The 24,852-nt window shown below is 40.0% G+C and overlaps 1 protein-coding gene across 1 annotated transcript; it reads left to right on the top strand.

Annotated features, from left to right (window-relative positions):
- Positions 1–603: 603 nt before the first annotated feature.
- On the top strand, positions 604–23,792 carry LOC124135188. The gene is made up of 3 exons (XM_048397499.1): positions 604–708; positions 20,669–21,883; positions 22,686–23,792. The coding sequence occupies exons 1-3, from the start codon at positions 624–626 to the stop codon at positions 23,561–23,563; spliced, it is 2,178 nt and encodes a 725-aa protein (XP_048253456.1). The 5' UTR covers positions 604–623; the 3' UTR covers positions 23,564–23,792.
- Positions 23,793–24,852: the final 1,060 nt, after the last annotated feature.

Raw genomic sequence — 24,852 nt, 5'->3', positions numbered from 1 at the left:
TTTCGGATGCCGGCTGCCGGGCCTATCTAAGTGGTATTCCGGATGCCGCAGTGTATTACGCTGGGTGCCATCAAATGTTTATCTGGTACGCGGATGCTAACATTGAAATATATTATCGTCTCTTTTTCCCTTTCAAATCAAGAAAATATTCAGCCCTCTGCTTATGAGCTCGCACGATCATAAATTCTATATATCATCCTTGTCTAATTAACTTGTACCAGCTGTGTTCACTGACATGATACAAGAGTTCAATAATTGGATGCCAAGACAAATTAGAAATGAAGAGCACATGGGCACCTCAATTTTTGGCACCTTCATTTAGAAAACCATTCCCCCAAACTGTAGGTTTTTTTTAAATAATGAAAACTAATAATAATATCACACCTTCCGCAGTAATAGGACTGCCCCGTTCAAAACGGTATATCTTATACGTGAGGAGTACAAGTGCCAGTATTTCAGAAAATTAAGATTCAAAGTGCGCGTGTATACATTTTAGCGGCTGGGGGTATGCTTAATACACGAGAGTGCTCTCCCTTAGAATGGAGAGCGGACGAAGTATTTTGTTTGAGAAAACGTTTACAGTATGTAGTGCGTGATGGTAAGTTCCATGTTGTTTTGAAACAATGTCCAACCAGTCTTGCATGAAACAGAGAAAGACGATTATACTCAGTGATTCTGACAGTGATTCTGAGGAAAAAAGAGCGGGAAGTAAGTGGTTCATCTTGATAGACCAAAGTGGCCTTGCTACATGCTGATGTAGCGGCCATAAAATTTCCGAGTCCCGTGGTGGGATTCGAAGCACGGACCTTCTGGCGCCTTGTCCACATGACTAAAGAGTTTAATCCCGCGAGCAAGCAGACGAGATAGGGATAACTTTGTGGGATGAGTCCATGCCCCCGCCCCACTGACATTGACAATAGTAGTAGCTAACACTGAACAGAAGACTGTAGGCCTACTTCAGAAGTCACCATGTAGCTTTAAGTTTCAACAAGATTGTCGGGGAGGTGTTTCCAAACTGCCTGGATGGAGACTCAATATAAATTACGCAGTCACCATGGTCACAACTTTGTGAACCTACAAGGAAAACCTATGTTTGCAAGTTACAACAGATTGTGTTTTTCTCTGCCAAACATGCCAAAAGGGTGTTATGTTATTTGTCCCTATCTGTATGTGCACAGACCCCACTCCTGGTTGTAGTGTGTAGGTGGGAGGAGTGGGCTGTGCTGACTGGTGGGGATGTGAAGCCGCCTGTGACCGCGCTGCACGGGATCCGACTGTAGGCTTTTCGCACCAGTCTACAATTATTTTTACAAAGAAGGAGTGACTGTATTGGCCCTTGGTGGCCTGTTACACTTGATATTCTCTTGAGTGATTGGCGGTATATTGCTCAACAAAGTTACTGGGATGTGAAACCTGCAAACATTGTGGCCTTAACATGCCGTTTGGGTGGCTGCGCTGTTAGGTGATTCTGTGGTTGGATTGTTGGCACCATGCCTTCACCCTCTTTGTATAAGAAGAGAAGTCTATTATTTTGCCACAGTTTTGTACAGTTTTAATAATGTGTCAACTGTGCTAATAATGGACCACTATCAATCACATTTTCAGAGCTTAATCAGTTTCGTATGTAAACAAACATGTCATTTGACTATCAGTTAGGGTGGCCTCTTCCCCGTGCGGCAATTCAATTCCCATAACTCTGTGTAGAAATTCAGTTTGGCCTGTTTTTACATTTTTTCCCCCTTTTTCGTATCAAAAGAGTATTAATTTGCATGAAGAAAGACACAAATAGTATCATACATTCATAATGTTTGTATTAGTGTACTTTTGAAAAAAATATTAACAGTAATCTTGACTTAGAAAGGGAAAATGTTAAAAAAACGATGCAAAACAGTAGGGTATTTTCAATTGGCAACTGCAAACTTCATGTGATGAATTTTGTAATAAAACTTATATCATTAGAATCACAAATGCACAAGGAATACTATAACGCACCGTAACGCGATGTTTTTCCCCAACTTCCATGCGTAACGCGGTGGCGAAAAAATATCAAAAGCAGGAGAAATGTGTTGGAATTGGTGGGCAAGCCGTTCGCGTGCGTTCAAGGGAGATAACCGAGTGCGGCTTATTTACCATCAGCTGCCAAGAAGAAGAAGCGCCAATAAAATATACACCTATAAGTACATCGTCATTATTAAGCGTAATACAATGTTGCCTTCAACCAAAAAGACATTGGAGAGAGAATAAGGAAATTCTCAAGAGCTTTGACTGTCTTAGGTATCCAAGAAAAGACTTTTCGTCACATTTTGAGAGCTCCTTAACCGGATGTGCAGACCACTTGAGAGTTCTTCGACCGGATCAGCTGACTACATGTGCCTAATGTCAGGTCTCATCGTATTGTCAACGCAAGTTACACCATGTGAATTAATTATGGTAATTCCTACAAATACAATCGTGATCTTTGCTGTAACACACAGGAAATGTTATGTAATGAGAATGTCGGGCAGGTGTTCTGTTCATGTAATAAACTTGTCAGTGTCACCAAGTTGTTTATACAGTGATTTATGGCACCTCATTAAAAAATCAAAGCCAGCATTTCCTCGAACCCACGAATTTTGCACGAGAATTTTTAGTTGTTTATACAGGGAATTATGGCATTTTCTTGAATCCATGAATTATGTATGACAATTTTGATAACATGAGAATCGCAAATGCTTACGGAACACTGTAACGCAGTGGCGAAAAAAAAGGAGAAATGTGTTGGAATTGAGACAGCAAATTTCAATATATTAAAACAAGATAACGCGGTTGGTTTCCGTGGATATCGCCTGACAAACATGTAAATGGGATTTTATTATATATAAATCTGCCGCCACACAATTGAATCGAAAATTACATTCCCCAAGAAAATACATTTTCAGAAAAGATCGAAAGCAGGAGAAATATGTTGGAAATTGGGGGAACATGTGTTATTTTATTAGCGATTTTAATTGTGAACTGGTGAAAGCATATATATGTGTGTGTGATGTCGATACTCACCTCAATGTTCCCTTCCGCTACTTTATTATGTGGCGAAACGGTACGGAATAATTCGAGCATGCGAAAGACGTTCGTGGGATGTTAGTCATGTCAGTCGGCATTTGTCACCTTGAGTTATCGGCACGGACACGTTGTTTAATGCCAGAATATATACATGAGAAATCTTTGTCACATGTGGTAACCAAGCACGATATGTCCACGAAGTTCAATATTTTTAACACCCGCGCGATTTCCATCTGAAAAACGGTACCCATTGTTGTAATCTGACCAACCATGATCCGGCAAAAGGATGACGGACAAAAAGCTAATTTCCGGCGCAGTGGTGACGTGGCATTACACCTAATTTGCATATCATGTGACACAACATTTCGTAAACAAATTATTTACCAAAACTATTTAGACTGTATTGCTACTGGCTATAAATTATCGCCAACTCCCCGTTGTCGCACGGGATATCATTTTAATTTTGCTCGTTTTCATTGGAAGAGAGAAAGATTTATCCGAAAATGACAAAACACTTGTGAGGAAATATTTTTTTAAAAAAACCCACAATAATCGCCAAGCCCGAATACAGCTTTATCAAAGACATGTGGGCCATCGCGACTTATTCACTCGAAAATAAAAAACAAAACACAATGACGCACTTCCGTTCTGGCACTGCTTTCTATCGGTCAGTCATTTCTTTCTCAAAATACAATTCTGAAACCTATTTGAGCTGTACGTGGCATGTGTATATATCGAAATCCATAGTACATATGATAGCATGTAGAGATCGAATATGGGGAATATTGGTTTGCAGACGACAAATTTGTAATGTCATTTGTATAACTGAAGCGTATATGCGTGATCACGTGGCACGTGCTGTCAAGACGACGGGAAAGTTATACACGTTATAACAGAGATCAACTAAATCATTTTTCACGAACTGAAATCACGGAGTGACAGAAATTAAAAAAAAAACTGGCGATAACTGGTCGGTAACCAGTAGCTCTATCATGTCTACAATGAGGTCATGGGACAACGTAAAAGTGATCTGTGTGCTGTGTATGTATTGAAATGTTCTGTAATGAGCATGTCGGGCAGGTGGTTCTGTTTATGTAATAATAAACTTATCGGAAGTTGTTATCATGGTTATACAGGGATTTATGGCATTTCCTTGAATCTACGAATTTGATAACATTAGAATCGCAAATGCTTACGGAACGCTATAACGCAGTTGTTTTTAACTATTTTCGCCACCTTCCATGCGTAACGCGGTGGCGAAAAATATTTAAAACGCAGGAGAAATGTGTTGGAATTGTGACAGCAGATTTCAATATTTTAAACCATGATAACCATGATGGTTTCCAAGGGTATCGCCTGACAAATATGTATGTGTGGTTTTATTATACATATGAATAGACAACAGTCGTCAAAAACGGCGATTACAAGAATAAATGGCTTTCATTTTCAGAAAAGATAAAAAGCAGGAGAAATATGTTGGAAATGGGGGGACATGTGGTATTGTATTAGCGATTTTAATTGTGACAGCATATATGTGTGTGTGATGGCGATGTTCACCTCAATGTTCCGTATCGCCAGTGCATTATGCAAATGCTTACACCATGTACACAAATGAACACGGTTGTTTTCGACTATTTTCGCCAATCTCCATGCGTAACGCGGTGGTGAAAAAAGATCAAAAGCAGGAAAAATGTGTTGGGATTTGGGGGCATGTGGAATTTTAATAGCAATCAAAATAATTGTGACAGCAGATTCAAATATTTAGAACCACGATAACGCGGTTGATTACCATGCGTAAAGCATTACCAATATGGATCTGGGGTTATATTATATATGAATCTGCCGCCACACAATTGAAATCGATAATAAAATCCCGACTGTCCTCATTGGATAAATGAAGCTTAAATATACGATTAGCAAGCATTAAAAACCAACGTGTTGCGCATATGTCTATTACCCTTTCAACTGGTGGTTCTTTAAGGGAACACCAGTTGAAAAGGGTAAAAGACATATGCCTGGCGAATCATATTTGCATTACCAGTGGTGCTAAGCGCTTGCGGGCCTCTGTTATAAGGCGCCGAGACGGCGACAATTTAACGAACTTGTGGTAAAAATAGTTTCACGGAGTTTTTGCTCAGTTTAGTTACTGCATAAAACATTATGAAATCGGGTAAGTCGAAGTGAAACGGCGATTTCCGTGGCGAAAAAAGATATAAAAAACCCAGGAGAAATCTGTTGGAATTGATGTGCATGTGGATTCAAGCAATTGAGATACGATGACATGCCAGCAGCCCATGCTTGCCGTAAAAGGTGACCATGCTTGTAAAAGGCGACCAACGGGATCGGGTGTCCAGGCTCGCTGACTTGGTTGATGCATGTCATCGATCCCAATTGCGTGGATCGATGCTCATGATATTAATCGCTGGGTTGTCTGGTCCAGACTCGATTATTTTACAGACCGCCGTCATATAGCTAGAATATTGCTGGGTGCGGCGATAAACAACGAACAAACAAACGATGACATGCATCAACAAAGTCAGCGACCCTGACTTGGTTGATGCATGTCATCAATCCCAATTGCGTGGATCGATGCTCAATATGTCAATCACAGGACTGTCTGGTCCAGACTAGATTAATTACAGACCGCCGTCATATAGCTGGAATATTGCTGAATGCGGTATTTAATATATGTTGTGTTGGAGGGAGCGTTATTTACATAAGCCAGTTTGGCCTGTTTACAAATCTCAGATGAATAAAATATGATTAACCTATTATTACATGTTGCGGGGTGTCTTATTTCATACAAAACCAATGTTCTTAAACACATCACCTTGGGTGCAACAGAATTATTTCCTTGTTTTAGCGTCGATTTCATAATGCTTACATGCGTATGGGATAACATAAGATTGTTATTTGATGTTGTTAATATGCTGTGGGGCATTTGATATTTACAGTCCACATGCCCACGGTGATTTTCTAATATATATTTCATATGCATACAGTACTTCTAGAAATAATGCAAATTCCTCAATCGGCATACACATCTGCCATATACAGGAAACTCTGTATATTTAATTATCCACTGTGATTAGCAGTTAAACAGTCACCCCCCCCCCCCCCCCCCCCCCCCCGATAACGCGGGTCTCAGGGCCAATGGAATGTAGGTCAGGTGATAGTTGAACTAAAGAGGAGTCCAATACATGTACATTATATGCACACTTGATGACGTATGTACGTAAATGCGCATGCATGGTTTCGACAGAAGAATTGCCGGTGTTTGTGAGAATAAATACAATGTATGATTTTATTTTTGTTCGAGTAAGATCGATCTTTTGTAGAAGTTTTGATGTTCCGTTATTGTTAACTACTTTGACTGTTGGGCCCATTTGAATGCAAATATGGTAAGATATACATGAATGAAATAATCTTTTGGGCTTGAAATTTCATTACTTCGCCAGAGATGGGTGTCCCGTCATGTCGGGATAGCGTAAACCACGCAAACAGTGCATTGTCCAGTGTCTGGTCGTACGCCGTCTTGGGGCGGTCGGGTAGCCTAGTGGTTAAAGCGTTCGATCGTCACGCCGAAGACCCGGATTCGAATCCCGACGTGGGTACAATGTGTGAAGCCCATTTCTGGTGTCCCCCGCCGTGATATTGCTGGAATATTGCGAAAAGCGGCGTAAAACCAAACTCACTCACTCACGTACGCCGTCTTTTCCTGCTTCATGTCTCTGTCTTCTGATGTCTTCTGTCTTTAGCCTGTGAATCTCTTTCTCTCTTGATCAACGCTAACTTCTCCGCAATGCTTGTCGTCTGCTTTTCACTGATGCCATGATGAAATGGTACAGAAAAAAATGGGAACTGGAATTTTATATACCCAGTATGATTTCAGCACTAACTTCTTCTCACTTTTAATGTTGTTTCAGATTAGTTTTAACTCTTACACACGCGACACGCTTGATGTTTAAAACTAGTCACAGCACAGATTGATGTGTTAAATTGATGAAGATGGAAGTCGGATCATAATTTGGTCCAGATACGGAAAACCTACGTCGTGTGTTTTAAACAAATAAAAATAACAGGTGTTCATTGTTTTTTGGACATTAATTGTATTAGGTACCGGTAATCCCTGTACCAAATACGCGTAATCAAATGGGAAGCAGCATCAAATTTATGGGAGCCAGTGATCACCCCGCAGTCAACTGGGATGACGCAATACAGCACGTGACTTCTCCCAAAATGAACTTACCCCTCCACGTTAAAATATATCGTCGCCTCTTCGATTTCTTTCCCGTGGTATGATAGTTGATGACACCACGAATTAGCCAAAGTACTAAGTATGGACATCACAGGCGCGGCGTTTTGCGAGAATACAAAGATTATTTGAATCGGAATTCGCTCGATCGTTCATACTTCCAGCCACTGGCGAAGAATTGTGAAAATGCAAGAGAATAGAAGCGAAGCGAAAATTAATGTATTGATGTCAATATCGAAATATTTGCTATATGATTGTATATGAACACATTTAACATTAATAATATACCAATAATTGCCCAATAACATATGGAATTGATAACGGGCTAAAATATTTCAAAACAAATTATGATCTAAAAATATTATGCTATTTTAATATAATACATAATACATGTTTCAGTTGATTTAATGTTTTATGTACATAAACATGTACAAATACAGGGAGATATCAATAAAGGTCTGAAATACTCCTAAACGTTCATCCAGTAATTATGAATGCGTCAAATTAACAGTCACAACAATAACGCGTCAGGCTGTACTTGACAATGACACACCTTACGAGTTTCTTTGTCAACAAGTAAGGGTTAGTATCTTGGACATGCATTAAGGTACTTATATCAACTTTTAACAGACGTGCGTGTCTCGAATTCCTTGAATTGGCTGTATGGTAGTGTGAACCATGGAATAGTTTTAATGGTTTGACAATCGATCGTGCAGCAATATACATCTACAATATACTTCATCGCTATTTAGACCCGTTAATCCGACAGCCTCGCACTCCCGACATCGACACACCGAATTTGCAACGAACCACTGAAATCACTTATTAATTAGTCTCGTTAATCCGACACGGTGATCAACGTACTCCGTGGTCATCTGCCCGCGAGTACACAGACACGTGTTTTGATGCGAGACGAGTCGGCGAGTAGCTGCATATTTCAACGGCTGCAGAGATAAACTTGCTTAACAATAAACAACTACTGCTTTCAATAAACAAAACAGGATTAATCACATGCCTCGATTACCTCAGTCTTATTAAACTCATATACAAAATCTCGCAACCGCTGTGTACTTCACAGGTCACGTCAGAACGACCTTCCGCGAAGTTTGACCGACCAATCAAATTACTAACAGGAAGTCGACACAAGCCACTATGAATTGAAAGCAGCTTTCTAAGCATTTGCGGCACTAAAGTACTCACGGAAATGAAAAAAAACCCTGGTTTTTTCGATCTCAGATTTTAAATAAATGAAACTGAGCATAACCAGGTGTTTGAAGATCAAGGTGAATGTCCATGACCTATGACACCTTGACGACAGGTAAAAACAGGTGCTTGAAACCCACGTGCATGTGATTTGTCAGTGGTTAGTGATTTGTCAGTAGTTTTATTTTTGAATGTTGAAAGTGCCTACAATTACCTCCTGTAAAGTACATTTTGTATTGAGCACTGAGATAAAACTAGCAAATCAAGACTAGTACTTTTCTAGTTGTTTTGTTATTTCGTATTTACATCTACGTAATGCTTTGTGTCGATTATTAAATCCAGCAAAACAGTTTTTTTCCATTTCCATGAGTACTTTAGTTTCAAATTGCCGACTTGCATTCCCAACTATGCCTTATAAAGTATTTTAAGTCAGACATACAGTCCGTATCAGTAGTTTTTGAAAACGTATTCCGCTAACATTGTAACATAACAATATGATTATTTCCTTTTTTATTACGAGTTTGAATCGTTATCGATCGTGTAGTTGTCCGATTTTCGATCACGAACGTTAAAACAACCTAATTTCGTTTATAATAAATAACGGTAGAAACGATGAAACATACATGTAAACGCGCGCGCACTGAATATCACAGGCAACATTGTGTGTAGAAAAACATACTGTCCAAGTTAGCCAATGGAATGTATGCCCGGGTAAAAATATTTGCATAAAGCGAATTCCGACCTGTCGACAACGGACAAGTACGTAAACCATCTGTCTTGTCATTGAATAAGATCATGTTTTCTTCCCCATTTATATTTATACTTAATGTTATTATTCTTGCAATTGCTATAGTGTAAATTATAGCTTATTCAACATATTGTTGCCATAACACGCGCAATTGAACTTGCAACAAACACCCGCCTGAAACACGTGGTGCTCTTTGTGATGCTGATGTATCCCATAATTATTATTGTTCGTGTTGACTAATAAATGGAGCTGTTGATGCCATCTGAACACGATTTCAGAATGAACATATATATTTGGTGGGACTAAATATTTCATAAAGAAAAGAAACAAGACACCAGGCGTACGGATTTCTTCCGTTGACTTTTATTTCTAACATCCTCAAATAAACGATCAAAACGATATGCCTTAACTGTTCCATGACGTGGATGAAATAACTAATCAGCTGCTACCGTATTTTCTTGAGTATAGTGCGCAATATTTGTCCAAAAAACATAGCTGTGTAGAAGAGGGTGCGCAATATACACGAAATAATGACTTTTGATGATTTTTTCCCCCCCATGGAAAGATATTGCCGTGGGCACGTAACACCGGAAATACCATGTCAACAATTCCATACTAAAGTACGCAAATTAATAATGTAATTACACTGTCTGGCTATAAAAAGTGTTGTTTTTTTATATCTGGACTTATGTATGTAACTTATTTCATTAATTCTATTCAAAATTCCTTTAAATATTGTTTTAATTAATTTCGGCGAAGGGAGCGGAAGATCGCGCAACTCACCTTTTATTAACAGCGACCACGGTCAGATTACCGCTATTGACGCCTTGAAACGAACTTTAATTGACAGAGAATGGATACATATATCATAAATGCCATACTTTGACTCGTTAAAAGTCATATTTGTTATAGTTTGACGATTCTATGTCAACACGTAGTTCTCGCGATCACGTGCGCGAGAGCCTTGACGGTGACTGGTCAGACTGGTTCCATGTGAAAAATTATTACCCGGCAATAGCGATCAGCTGCTTCGCTTAGGGTTATTATTATTCAAAATATGTTTAGTAAAAGCTGCAACTAAATTAACAAGATATTGGGATATATTATTACTGATAAAAAATAGTTTCAGATACAATTTTTGCCGATCCTTGCATTAAAATACTGTAAAGTTATATATCATTGGGTGTGTCTTGACCGTATCACCGGTAGATTCTAAGAAAACGTGTGTACAGCTGATAGCTGTGTCCGGCTTAGTTTACGAGAAAATACACAAGGTAATCTTAATCCCTGGATGTAAAACAATGCCTGGCAGAACAAAAAATACAATTTAAACGGTAAATAAATTTGTCTGGTGATTTTTTATCTCAAATTTTGAATTTGTACTGACCAAGTTTCTCATCACCCGTTCGTTTACCGGAATTCGCTGAAGGGGTAGATCTACAGTGTAATTTATTTCTGCACTTGACATTCGATTTTCCCCCCTAAAATACTGAATCCGCTAGAGGGGGTTGCGCACTATACTCAAGAAAATACTGGTAATTGATATAGGAAATACTCACACACTTGTGTGAACTCTCAACATCTACTGAATGTCGTATTGAATCGTAGACCATTCATTGTGTGCTATGATGAATAGATAAACCACTAAACTCGTGAAGTTCACGTAATAATTTTCAAACAATCCTGATAGTGCAACAAGTTAATTTTAAATCACACACATTCAAGTACACACACGTCTTTCCATGTATCCACATTCACCCGCTGACCGCACAGGCCGCAGACACCTAAACGAGCCTCCTGGTGGTAATGAAGGCCGGGAATCAACCAAGCGCTAACGATGAAGTGACACCAATACACAGGACATTCAAAGTCCTTTTACACGCGCTTCAGTGACTTTGCCCACGCACGCGAAAAACCGGGTCCTGCAGTAGGAATTGAAAATCCACATCCCAGAGAGGCCACCCTGACTGACTATGTCAATACTGGCGCTTCACAAGCCAAATGGGGGCACGGGTAGCCCAGTCGTCTAAGGCACCGCAATTCTCTGTGCAGAGTTGTGTCCCTTGGGCATGCCAGAAACCTATGATTGTGGGTTCGAATCCCGGTTCACCCCGATTATGTTTCTAGGTTTGTCAGCACCATACCCGTGTTCGTGGGTTTCACTGAAGTGGTAAACGTCTAAGACCTGCATCACTTCGGGCTTTCCTCCCACATTAAGCTGACACGCCATGATATAACTGGAATACTGTTAAAAGCGGCATTAAACCAAACTCACTCACTCACTCACAAGCCAAATGATGAGATATTGGTTGAAGAAGCCCAGTGCATAGATTTAGAAGAAAACTAATCAGTTTTGTACAGTTCTGCATCAGATATGTAGATACAAGTAGATGATGATGCCGATGATCAGCAAAATCAGAGCACAGAAAACTTAGTATTCATTCTTTGGTTGATTGACAGAACTTGATACGACAAAGTACAGCTTACCCATTGCGAAAGTGTTCACAGGTTAATATTTTAATGATAATATGACGACATCATATCACTTTGTAATCATGTCCAAAGTTTCATTATTTTAATTTTGGGATGAATCAATTGATCATCATATGAAACATATCCCAGTTGCGTAGACGGATGCTCATGATGTCAATCACTGAATTATCTGGTCAAGATTCAACTATTTACAGACCATCATTTAATTGCTGGAATATTGCTGAGTGAGGCATTTACAACAAACAAACAAAACACAATTGTAAAATATTTACTTATTTTTTAACATTTTTGTTTTGACATATTGTTCCATAACAAATGATGATGAAAAATGTTTACTGGATATGAAGATTTGATAATTCTAACAGGGTTTTAAAAAAATTCATTTCCTGCATACATATTTAATTACCATGTTTACATTGCTGTGGAGGTGCGGGTGGCCCAGTCATCTAAGGCAACACAATTCACTGTGCAGAGTTGCGTCCCTTGGACATGCCAGAAACCTATGATTGTTGGTTCGAATCCCAGTTCGCCCCGATTATGTTTCTAGGTTTGTCAGCATCATAGCCGTGCTCAGGGGTGTCACCGAAGTGGTAAACGTCTGAAGCCTGCATCACTTCGGGCTTTCCTCCCACATTAAGCTGACACGCCGCGATATAACTGGAATACTGTTAAACACATGTTAAAAGCAGCGTTAAACCCAACTCACTCACTCACTCAAACACAATCAAGTTGTTAAGTCGACCATTGTTGAGAACTACCGTATTCGACTTAATAAGCGCCCTGCTCTAATAAGCGCCCACGGTGATATTTGCTAATATATTGACTGGTGAACAATCCCACTTAGCACCCCTTCCGATTGATCAGTGTACACAAGACTTATTTATTCGTGCATAATACTCACTTGTGATTTATATGCACCATTAATTATGGGCATTTAAATTCTGGAAAATATATATGGCGTGTAAAATATGCACAGACTTTTCTTTTGTATCATATTAGGCTATCAGCATAAACCACAATATTACCGATCTTTCAACTGTTTTTTTTTCTTACAAAAACTATATTCTAAAAAGAGCCCCCTTTTTCTAATTTTGAGAGGGCCCGTATTACGTCAAATAGAGTAATACAGAAACTTAGAACACATTTTTTGCCATTTGCTGTGGATTCATGTTGGACAGAGTTATGTCCCTTCAATTATATTGTTGCCTTTTAAAGCTGAGCTGATTACAAGAAGCTTAAGACGGCCAGCAAGTTATGAAGACAAAAACATGCTCTGAATTTTAATAATGTGTCAACTGTGCTAATAATGGACCACTATCAATCACATTTTCAGAGCTTATTCAGTTTCATATGTAAACAAACATGTCATTTGACTATGTCAATACTGGCGCTTCACAAGCCAAATGGGGGCACGGGTGGCCCAGTCGTCTAAGGCGCCGCAATTCTCTGTGCAGAGTTGTGTCCCTTGGGCACGCCAGAAACCTAAGATTGTGGGTTCGAATCCCGGTTCACCCCGATTATGTTTCTAGGTTTGTCAGCACCATACCCGTGTTCGTGGGTTTCACCGAAGTGGTAAACATCTAAGACCTGCATCACTTCGGGCTTTCCTCCCACATTAAGCTGACACGCCTTGATATAACTGGAATACTGTTAAAAGCGGCGTTAAACCAAACTCACTCACTCACTCACTCACTCACAAGCCAAATGATGAGATATTGATTGAAGAAGCCCAGTGCATAGATTTAGAAGAAAACTAATCAGATTTAGGTAAGGAAACACTTGACAGATTGCAGATGGAGGGTAAATCAAGGACTACAAGAAAGTGCATCAGTCCTCTGGCTTGCAGCTTTTAGGCTGTAGTCTAAACTGACTTACATGTGCCAGGATCAATCATTGCCATTTTTATTACAATGCTGTACAAAAAGAGATTGTACAGCAGACATGCCCTGCCTTTGATGTAGGCTAAATCAAAGGCCAAGGTCAAATGATGTCATGCAACTAAAAGTGGCTTTGGTAGATTTTTGTGTGTGAACATCTTATCATCTCGATTGTTTCTTCATCATCAGGACAAAGACAACTTCTACAACTTTTAACTATAATGACAGAAATGCTTATTTCAGGGCGTTACCATTATGCAGAAGCTCTTTGCTCTTCAGGGGGCAAGTGTTGTATAGTTGTTTAAGGGGCTGCAATACGCTGTGCAGAGTTACATCCCTTGGGCAAGCCAGAGACCTTTGAGGTTACACACAACCAAATGTTTTCCCATAGAATTCTACAGTAACGTTTTTTTATTTAAAAAAAAATGAACTAAGCATTAAACAGCTATTACCTGTACATGTGTGCACAGTTTGGCCTTAGAGCAGCATTAAAAACATAAAAAATGACGAGCTAAGCCAGCTCCTTTTCCGAGTACAGGAAGCTAAATGTCACCTACTTGAAAATATCTGTGGTCACATTCAGCATAAGTCATCATGTTGAAAAAGACAGTACTAAATATGGATGGATGTACATTTAAAAGACATAAAAACCTTACACAATATCCTCCAATCAGCCTGCAGATATCTCTTGATCTGCACTGAAGGCTCTTTACGAAAACCGCACTGTTCTGATTTGGTGTAGAACCTTGATTGTGGGTTAGAATCCTGGTTAGCTGTGATTGTGTTTCTAGTTTGTCAGCACCATACCCATGCTCGTGGGTTTCACCGAAGTGGTAAATGTCTCAAACCTGGATCACTTTGGGCCTTTCTCCCACATCAAGCTGACATATAACTGGAATGCTGTTACATGCGGCGAAGAACCCAACTCACTCACTCCCTGTCTGTTCAAATCCATGTATTCATTAGACAGTTAATTGCAACCCTTACACTTCTAGAAATGATAAAGATATGAAAAATAGCATCAGCATATTACAAATGTTATATTTGTGATCTGACCTTACTGAAATATTTTTCGTTAACTTTAAAATATGATTTTCAAAAGGGAATTTCCGACATTCAGCACCCGGTAAATTGATGTAATGGATTTTTACCCGACACTTTGGGCAGTGGTTCTGTTTCTCATTAAGCATAAGAAGTGTTTGTTTGTTTGTTTGTTTGTTTAACGCCGCACTCAGCAATATTCAAGCTATATGACGGTGGTCTGTAAAATAATCGAGTCTGGACCAGACAATCCAGTGATTAATATCATGAGCATCGATCCACGCAATTGGGATCAACAACATGCATCAACCAAGTCAGCGAGCCTGACCACCCGATCCTGTTAGTCGCCTCTAACGACAAGCATAGTCGCCTTTTACGGCAAGCATGGGTTGCTGAAGACCTATTCTACCCCGGATTTTCACGCGTCGCTTAAGAAGAGACTATGATTCATATTACATGAAGTTTAATAATGATACAGGTAGTTTTGTTTTGTTTTGTTTTTTCTCAATATGTATCTAACGATCACAGTGGAGCTTTTCTGTGTGACTCTCATATCTCATATCTGAAAACATCCATAAGTATTCTACTTTTCTTATACCCTAAAAGCCATATTAAACACCCTGCTCCAGTAAGTACCTCTTTGATCAACTTCTAAGTTCTAGACCAATCATAAGAAATCTTTTTAAACAGGTGGTGGGGTAATCCTAGTGGTTAAAGCGTTCGCTCGTCACGCTGAAGACACAGGTTCGATTCCCCACATGGGAATAATGTGTGAAGCCCATTTTTGGAGTCCCTCGCTGTGATATTGCTGGAATATTGCTTGAATAGCGGCGTAAAACCCATCTTCCCGAAGCAAGAGAGTTAACTGACTTTAAAAGTCCAGTTTCCACCCTTGCCGAACTTGGCTGGAATTACTGGGCTCGATCGTAGCAACACCAGTGGCTATTACCAGTTATGTCCCCTCTAAGCCTCTCCTATGGACCAATAAGACGCCACCCCTCGTATCACTTGCGTTTGCTTCACACAAAATGGGGGCGCCCAGTCAGGGCGATCTGATCGATAATCAAGATCTATATTGTGATAAAACTGGTCTTACATCGCGAAATGTATCAAATCACGTGAGCACCTTGATTAAAAACATGAAAAGATTTGGAAAATATCTGCTGACATCGAGTTGTCGGTGCACATGCTTTGCAAATCCTGCAATCGACCGAAATCTGCACGACAGTTTACGAACCGGATTTCGATTTCGGTGCGTGATTTTGATTGGACTATGCATAGACCCGTTAGTCCAGCCAAAATGTAACTCCATAATACCAGCCTAGTTAGGCAAGGATGGAAACTGGACTTTTATAGTCAGTTAACTCACTTGCCTCGGGAAGATGCGTAAAACCATACTCATGGACTCTTTTTAAGTACCCATGTATAAAACAGAAATTTAAGTGACAGTCCATATTTTCTTGTGTATATTACACATTGAAACAGTTTTAGTTTCAACGATATTTGAACAAAGTATATTAACTACCTGCTAGATCTCTGAAAACAAATCTAACTCATGTATTTTCTAAGTGTCCAGGTACCTTATGATGGCAAGTACGGTAATATTTATTCACTCTGACTTCGACTGTATGACAGCCTACCCTAAACTACATGAGACAGCATTACATGCAGGGCACTTTTCCCACAATCTTGAGTATTTAAATACATAATGAGCATGACAAGTAGGCTAATTCTTGCACTAGGGCTGCGACACTTGTAAATAGATCAATCATATCCTTCCCTGGAGAATATCTGAGTCACAAGCTGTCAGAAACTGGTTCACATTTTGAGGTTATTCTGACCTTGTTATGCTGGCCATAACCTGATCTTTCAATTTGTATTTTAGATTAAAATTGGTCTTGTTATGACTTGATCCTTGTTGTAACCCTAATGGTCACAGAACTGATGTAGAAATACTGTTTTCTTCCCAATGTAAACATTGTGGGTTTTTTACAATTTTGTTGTTGCTTTTTACACGGTTTGCACAGCGTAAATATTGTCTTGTATCTTGAAATTTTGCCGAGGTTACTATCTCCATACTCAGACTGATTTCAGACTGCAGAGCTCCCGATAACTTTTTGAGCAATTGAGTTTTTACTCTAGGGTTTCTATTTTAATTGGGTTATTACATTTTTCATTGGTTAACCAATATTTTGTCACTCATCCATTCATCACTCTATTGGGTTTCCCCCAAATTAGTGAACATTTTAAGATGCGTTTCTGCATGCAAGTTAATTGAAAGTAACTGGGTTTTGAATATTTTTTTAGTTTTTTTTGGAGGGGGAGGGGGGTGGTATTATATGCAAATACACTGCTTATCTGTTGTACTGTCAATGAGATATTATTGCTAGGGAAAATATTTGCAAGGCAAAGTTTAGTGGCAATATCTAGCTAAGTAACAATCTAAACTTTGGAAACATGTTTATCGACACAGTAATTTTAGAAATGTTATCTGTAATTATCTGCAGTCCTGATTCTGCATGCACTTAAACATCTGTTAGAAGCAGCAGTGTTGTCTTGCAATGGATACAGTCATATGTCTCCATGACAACCCAATGCCTATTTATGAGGTTATTGGAAAACAAGTATCATGAATGATTTTGTCATTTTTTGTGATTTCATTATTCGTGTAGTTCAACAAAATACTGCAAATATTAAGTTTTGTCTCAATAAGAAACGTATTCAAACACGGATCAGTCCAGAAAATATGGTCTATAAACCCACTTTTGTATCCTTCAATCAATTTAACAACATCTCACCACAACGCAGAACTTTTAAATGTCTTCTTGTCCTTTAGTAACTATTTGAATAGACCACTCCTTAGCTAATCATTGCTTACTTGACCTAAAGATATTTCACTAGACCCGTGAAGATCCGGGGTAGAATAGGTCTTCAGCAACCCATGCTTGCCGTAAAAGGCGACTATGCTTGTCGTAAGAGACAGTTAACGGGATCGGGTGGTCAGGCTCGCCGACTTGATTGATGCATGTCATTGATCTCAATTGCGTGGATCGATGCTCATGATATTAATCGCTGGATTGTCTGCTCCAGACTCGATTATTTACAGACCGCCGTCATATAGCTGGACTATTCCTGAGTGCGGCGTTAAACAACAAACCAACCATCCAAACAATCTAGCGTCGCCAACGACAACCGTGACTTTTGGTCCACAGTGCATGACAAACACAGCTCATTATGAGGAAACACTGAAATTTGGGCATCATCATCTATTATAACCTGTAATTTGCCAGCAGGTAACCAAGGTACACTGATGACAGACTTGGTATTGATTGGTGTTTGACAGGGGTGACAGGTGGCCTGTGTGAGCTAGTGCAGGCTTCTTGTCCTCCAGCATCTGTTTTATCTGCCACTGATCTAGTCTCACGTCAACTGCACTTTTGTATTTCCTTCCTGTCAACAATACGAAGGCCCATGTCAGCAATTAGACATGTCAGATTCAACCGATAGAATGGCTCTTGAGGACAAGCTTGTGAAGTCGTTTGAAAGTAGGTTCACATTGTGCGTCTTTTCTCGTGTTTATTTGTTTAATATCGTTTCAGTCTGTGACAAAAGTCCAGAAAGTATTTTGGTCTTATTTTCAGTATATTCGAGTCTTAGTTATTGACTAGTATTATGTTTTGTTTGTTTGTTGTTGAATGCCGTACTCAGCAATATTCCAGCTATATGACGGTGGTCTGTAAATAATCGAGTCTGGACCAGACAATCCAGTGATTGCCTTCATGAGCATTCATCCCTGCAGTTGGGATATTTGGCTCGAGCTTGGACCAGTTGGTAAAGTCGTAGACTGTCGTTTTACTTCTTTATGTCAGGTGCGTTGATCACCCGAGTGAGGATTCTGGGGACCAATAGGTGACATGTGTTGTCCAAGGCAGCTGAAGAGGTCATGCTGTGTAATTTGGCTGATTATGTATAAAATGTGCCAAAAGAAACGTGAACCATAGAAACATGTAGAGAAGTATGTACGTTAAGTGAGTGAGTGAGTGAGTTGGGTTTAACGCCGCTTTTAACATTATTCCAGTTATATCACAGCGTGTCAGCTTAATGTGGGAGGAAAGCCCGAAGTGATGCAGGTCTCAGACGTTTACCACTTCGGTGAAACCCACAAGCACGGGTATGGTGCTGACAAACCTTGAAACATAATCAGGGTGAACCAGGATTCAAACCCACAATCATAGGTTTCTGGCGCGCCAAGGGACGCAACTCTGCACAGCGAATGGCAGCACCTTAGACGACTGGGCCAACTGTGCCCCCCATGTACATTAAGAAGATGTGTTTCCAAAGTGTACCAATTAATGACAAAACTAACAATCAGTCAAGTGTTACCACAGAGTGTCTTTATTCTTATCAAGATATGCTGCACGTAATTTCCAAACTTCACAGAATAATCCTGTACGAGGCAAATGGTTCATCTCGAGTGATAGATCTATGACATACATTGTACCCATGTGAAATATACATTGGACCCATGTGAAACATACATTGTACCATGTGAAACATTGTACCATGTGAAACATACATTGTACCATCTGAAACATACATTGTACCACTTGAAACATAGTGTACTATGTGAAACATACAGTGTACCCATGTGAACGTACTTTGTACCACTTGAAACATACAGTGTACTATGTGAAACATACATTGTACCATGTGAACATACTTTGTACCACTTGAAACATACAGTGTACTATGTGAAACATACATTGTACCATGTGAACATACCTTGTACCACTTGAAACATACAGTGTACTATGTGAAACATACATTTTACCATGTGAACATACATTGTACCATCTGAAACATACATTGTACCACTTGAAACATACAGTGTACTATGTGAAACATACAGTGTACCCATGTGAACATACGTTGTACCACTTGAAACATACAGTGTACTATGTGAAACATACATTGTACCATGTGAAACATACAGTGTACCCATGTGAACATACTTTGTACCACTTGAAACATACAGTGTACTATGTGAAACATACATTGTACCATGTGAACATACATTGTACCACTTGAAACATACAGTGTACTATGTGAAACATACATTGTACCCATGTGAACATACTTTGTACCACTTGAAACATACAGTGTACTATGTGAAACATACATTGTACCATGTGAACATACATTGTACCACTTGAAACATACAGTGTACTATGTGAAACATACATTGTACCATGTGAACATACATTGTACCACTTGAAACATACAGTGTACTATGTGAAACATACAGTGTACCCATGTGAACATACTTTGTACCACTTGAAACATACAGTGTACTATGTGAAACATACATTTTACCATGTGAACATATATTGTACCATGTGAACATACATTGTACCACTTGAAACATACAGTGTACCCATGTGAAACATACATTGTACCATGCGAAACATACATTATACCATGTATCATACATTGTACCACTTGAAACATACAGTGTACCCATGTGAAACATACGTTGTACCATGTGAACATACATTGTACCACTTGAAACATACAATGTACCAATGCATGTGGTCTCCAACGTGACGAGCCAACATTGTAACCAGTAGCTTACCTTAAGGCCCACTCTTTACCTGAGCTATCATGTAGTAGTAAGATGGTCTAATTATCTTAAAGCTGTCAGATTAAGAGGTTAAAACAATTTGATGAGGTTGCAATATTCACATGAATTCTAAACTTGCCAAAGGTGTACTCACAAAAGATTTATTTTTCAAATAATGCAAATGGTAAAATGATTTCTTTGTTTCTCCACTCTTCCAAAAGGAGCAGGCAGATGATAGGAATGCTGTTCTCATGGTTACGGATGCTCTTACCAAAGTCATGAGTACAGGTGACATGTAGTAGTGCAAGCCTTTCACACAAGGACCAACCCTGATCTTTGTGTTTATTCCCAGCAAATGTGACATGATACTAAACTCAAACTATCTATTTCAGACGTGAGTGTATCTCCCACAATGGTGGAGTCACACCTGCCGAGGAGCCATTTTGAGTCCCTGCTGACCAAGATGAACCAGGACCGACAAGAGGGCCGGTTCTGCGACGTCCAGCTAACGGTCAGCAGCCGGCATATTCCCGTCCACCGCAGTGTCCTGGCAGCATGCAGCCCCTACTTCAGTGGAATGTTCTCCGGGAATTTCCTGGAATCCGACAAGGGGATGACAACGGTGGACTTGAGTGATGCAGTAGACGAAATGACCCACCTGGACACAGTCATCAGTTCCCTGTATTCCGGTCAGTTGCATCTTGACCGCAGCAACATTGCCCCCGTGACCCAGCTTGTATCCTTCCTCATGATCGACTCCCTCAAGGAACTGTGTGTGCAGTTCCTCATGAACGACATCCAGCTACAAACCAGCGTCAACTACTTCGTCCTGGCAGACATGTACGACATTGAAGAAGTTGAAAATTACGCTTTTTCCATTCTCGAATCACGATTTCACGACTACTTCATTTACCAAGAAGAGGTTTTGCAGGTATCCCCCCACCATCTATGCATCTTATTTCAACGAAGTATTCAGAGATATTGTGATTCGAGTCAGATCCTGAAACTCCTCTTCTCGTGGGCAGCTTACAAAGATGTCAGCCGACGTCTCTCCACGGCCAAGGAGCTCTTCCACAGCATGTGTGTTGGTCTGGATGAACAGGGACTCAAGGACATGGACGCCTGGCTGGAAGCTCACAAGGACGAGTCGGAGACGGTAACCAGGGACTTCAGTGAAATCGTCAAGGGTGTCATGACCGATCAAGAGATGCAGGACGACCCAGTGAAGACTCCTGACGACACTGGGGAATACTCCTTGCACAATGGTGCTCAAAGTCTTAACCAAGACTGCAGTCCATTCTCAGGTTCCACTAGTCTGCTAGTTCCGGAAGATGGCAGCAGTCGGTCATCCGGTCCTCCACTGACTCCAACAACTGTTGTCCCCAGCGAGCTGCAGCTGCCCAGTAGACCTGCAGAATCAACCAATCCGATGTCAAGTAGCTTCTCAGATTGCGTGGTCGTCATGGCACCAACTCGGGAAGTGGTGCAGAGCATTCTTGAGGTGGACTTCGACCAGAAGAAGATTCTGAGTTCAACTTGTCTTGATGTCAGTTTTTATAAATCGGAACAAAAGATCTGGCTCAATCTTGGAACAGTCACCTTTCCAGGTAGGTTTTGATCTTTTAATGAAGATGATTTCCATATATTGCTTGTATGTGAGCGTTATTCATATCAAATTTCAAACTGTTATATCTTTGACTAAATTATTTCATCTGAAAACTTTGATGTTGTACATAACACATGTTTATATATAAATATTAGTCCAACGGCTAAGAGAAAACTAATCGATTACTTCACTGTCATGCATAGTTTGTGCAATCAAACATTGTCTGTATTATCATTGATTATGGGCCTATGGCCTTTTACTGAAAACACTGTCTGTCTGTCCAGGTTTGTTGGGTAGTTGATCTTGTAATGAATGCATGTCATGAATATGGTTATGATGCTGGAGAAATAATACTAGCATTTCACCAGGCCCAAACGTCTATGGTAATCAAGGAAAATTGAATCCGTTTCTCACAGGTAATAAATTCTCACAGTTAATACAGATAATGTACAAAGAATCCTAGAATCCACAATGAAAGTATAACAAGTTTAATGGATACAATAAAACCTTGGACACTACCAATTAAGTGAAGTGAACATATTTCTGGATCAACAAAACACAGGTACTGAGTAATAATCTTTGATTTATTAACTGTTAAAGGACGTAATCTCTGTAAATTCCAAATTTGAAGAGTCATTTTTTCTTTGCTTTTCGGTCGTAATTACATAGTAACCATGGTAACTGAAGGATTTCACTGATGTCAGTGACAAACTAGTTCCTAATCTGTAGAAGCTGTTCACATGATAAATAAAATAGATATATATGTTAATAAGTCCATATATTTTTCAATCTGTTTCCATCAGGAATCCTTGATGAGAAGAGCAACTGGCGGACTTGTTGTACACATGATAAGATATATTTCCTGAGCCCGATCCGTGGACGGGGCTACCGACTGGATCTAGTGACTCGGGTCTGGCAGACTCTTGACTGCCGACCAGTCCTGGAAGGTCTGGAGGGGGATGTCCGCAGTGTCATTCCATTGGCCGTTAACAACTCTCTTTATGTCCTGGCATCCAATCGACTGTTGTCCGACACACGGGACCACTATCAGACTCAGCAACGCTACTACCGTCTCACCGATCAGCTAACGTGGGAACCAGTGGCCGAGGTGTCACATGACCACTACAGCACTCCCCTGTCGCTTATATCGGTCTCGGGATCGAAGATATATGTTGTCAAAGCAGACATTGCTGTAAACGTCGCCAAGAACTTGCTGATTATCAAAGAAGGTCACACCTTCGATACCAGCACGAATGTAATTGAAAAATTCGCAGCTGTTACCTATGTGCCTTCTCCTGTGCGAGTGATGGTGAGGGAAGGAACTATCTACATCATCGACGGGGATGGATGGATGCGGGGGTACAACAAAGAGAAGAGCCAGTGGGAGTTCCCTGTTCAGGTTGATCTGTCAGACATCCGATGGTGCCGGGCGTCCAGCATCGAAGGCCACTTCCCGTGTCTGTCCCACGTTTCAGCAGGAGCTGGGGGATGCGTTTGGGAGCTGTCAAGCTTTCAACATCACGCTACGGCACTGTTGGAGGTTGGAGTTGGAAACGGGGGAGGCCTCCACACCAGGATTCACATCCCGCCTCCGTATAAATACTTCGCTCTCGCCACCGCTGGGAAAGTGTCCAACTCTGTTCTCAAATGTCTCAGTCGAAGTCACTTTGTGCATGATTAGATGTGAATCAGTGTCTGCAGCTCAGTGTCTTCCCGAGGCAACGGAGTTTATTGACTATAAAAGTCCTGTTTCCACCCTTGCTAAACTAGGCTTAAATTATGGTGTTACGTTGTGGTTGGACTAACGAGTCTACATATAGTCCAAACAAAATCATGTAACGAAATCGACAGATTTCGGTCGATTGCAGGATTTGCAAAGCATGTGTACTGACAACAGATATTTTCCAAATCTTTTCCTGTTTTTAATCAAGGTGCTCTTGTGATTTGATGCAGTTTGAGAAGTAAGACCTGTTTTATTACATAACAGGTCTTTATTATTGATCAGATTGTCTTCATTGTCAACATTTTGTTTTAAGTTAATGAAAGTGATATGAGAGGTGGAATCTGATTGATCAATAGGAGGGACATAGAAGGGACATAACTTGTAGTAGCCTCTGGTGGCGCTAGGATCGAGACCAGAAATTCCAGCCAAGTTCGGCAAGGATGGAAACTGGACTTTTACAGTCAGTTAACTCCCTTGCCTCGGGAAAATGGCAGCTCAGTAATGTGGTTCATATTGCATAAGATTGGCTATGTGCAATACTTGTATATACGGTGCTGGATGGCGAATATGCGTGTCTGGAAACTGATCATACATGTAATAGATCTTCAAGCTCCCCTCAGGAGGTTATGTTTCCAAGAATATGACATACCGTATTCGACGTAATAAGGGCCCAGGGCGCTTTCAAAATTAGAAAAAGGGGGCTCTTATTAGAATATAATTTTGGTGAGAGTTGAAAGATTGTAAATTTCATGGTTTATGCTGACAGCCTGAAATGATACAAAAGAAGAATATGTGCGTATCATATACACGATAGATATATTTTCCAGAATTTAATTGCCCATAATTAAGGGTGCATATAACACACAAGTGCATATTATACATGAATAAACAAGTCTTGTGTACATTGATCAATGGGAAGAGGTGCCTATTACGTCGAACACGGTACTGTAAATCATGAAATTAATGTCTAACCAAATTTATACAAGTGCGACCCTAGCCTAAAGTTTGTAATGAAATTTCTAAACACTTTTTAACAAATGGCTACACTAAGACTGTAGATACAGTATTCCATGATAGATGATAGCCGGAAGACGGAAGAAATTGTTTGCTTTCCCCACAGTCTGTACTTGAAATGTGATCTTCCAATAAGGTATATTTAAATGAGCTAGGTCCGGTCAACTAAGATCATGGGGGCTCTAGGTGGTGTCACAAGTGTTTTGATTGTAATGAGCAGTGTTATGTATTCA

The sequence above is a fragment of the Haliotis rufescens genome, unplaced genomic scaffold (genome assembly GCF_023055435.1).
Source record: "Haliotis rufescens isolate VD_foot unplaced genomic scaffold, xgHalRufe1.0.p SCAF_17, whole genome shotgun sequence".
NCBI lineage: Eukaryota > Metazoa > Mollusca > Gastropoda > Lepetellida > Haliotidae > Haliotis > Haliotis rufescens.
This window is presented reverse-complemented; position numbering and strand designations above follow the sequence as displayed.

What these genes read in the sequence shown, in the direction of transcription:
- LOC124135188 (XM_048397499.1), top strand. Translation starts at nt 624, where the DNA reads ATGTCCAACCAGTCTTGCATGAAACAGAGAAAGACGATTATACTCAGT. An exon ending in TGAGGAAAAAAGAGCGGGAA is followed by an intron (nt 709 to 20,668) that starts GTAAGTGGTTCA and finishes TATCTATTTCAG; the next exon opens with ACGTGAGTGTATCTCCCACA. An exon ending in TGGAACAGTCACCTTTCCAG is followed by an intron (nt 21,884 to 22,685) that starts GTAGGTTTTGAT and finishes TGTTTCCATCAG; the next exon opens with GAATCCTTGATGAGAAGAGC.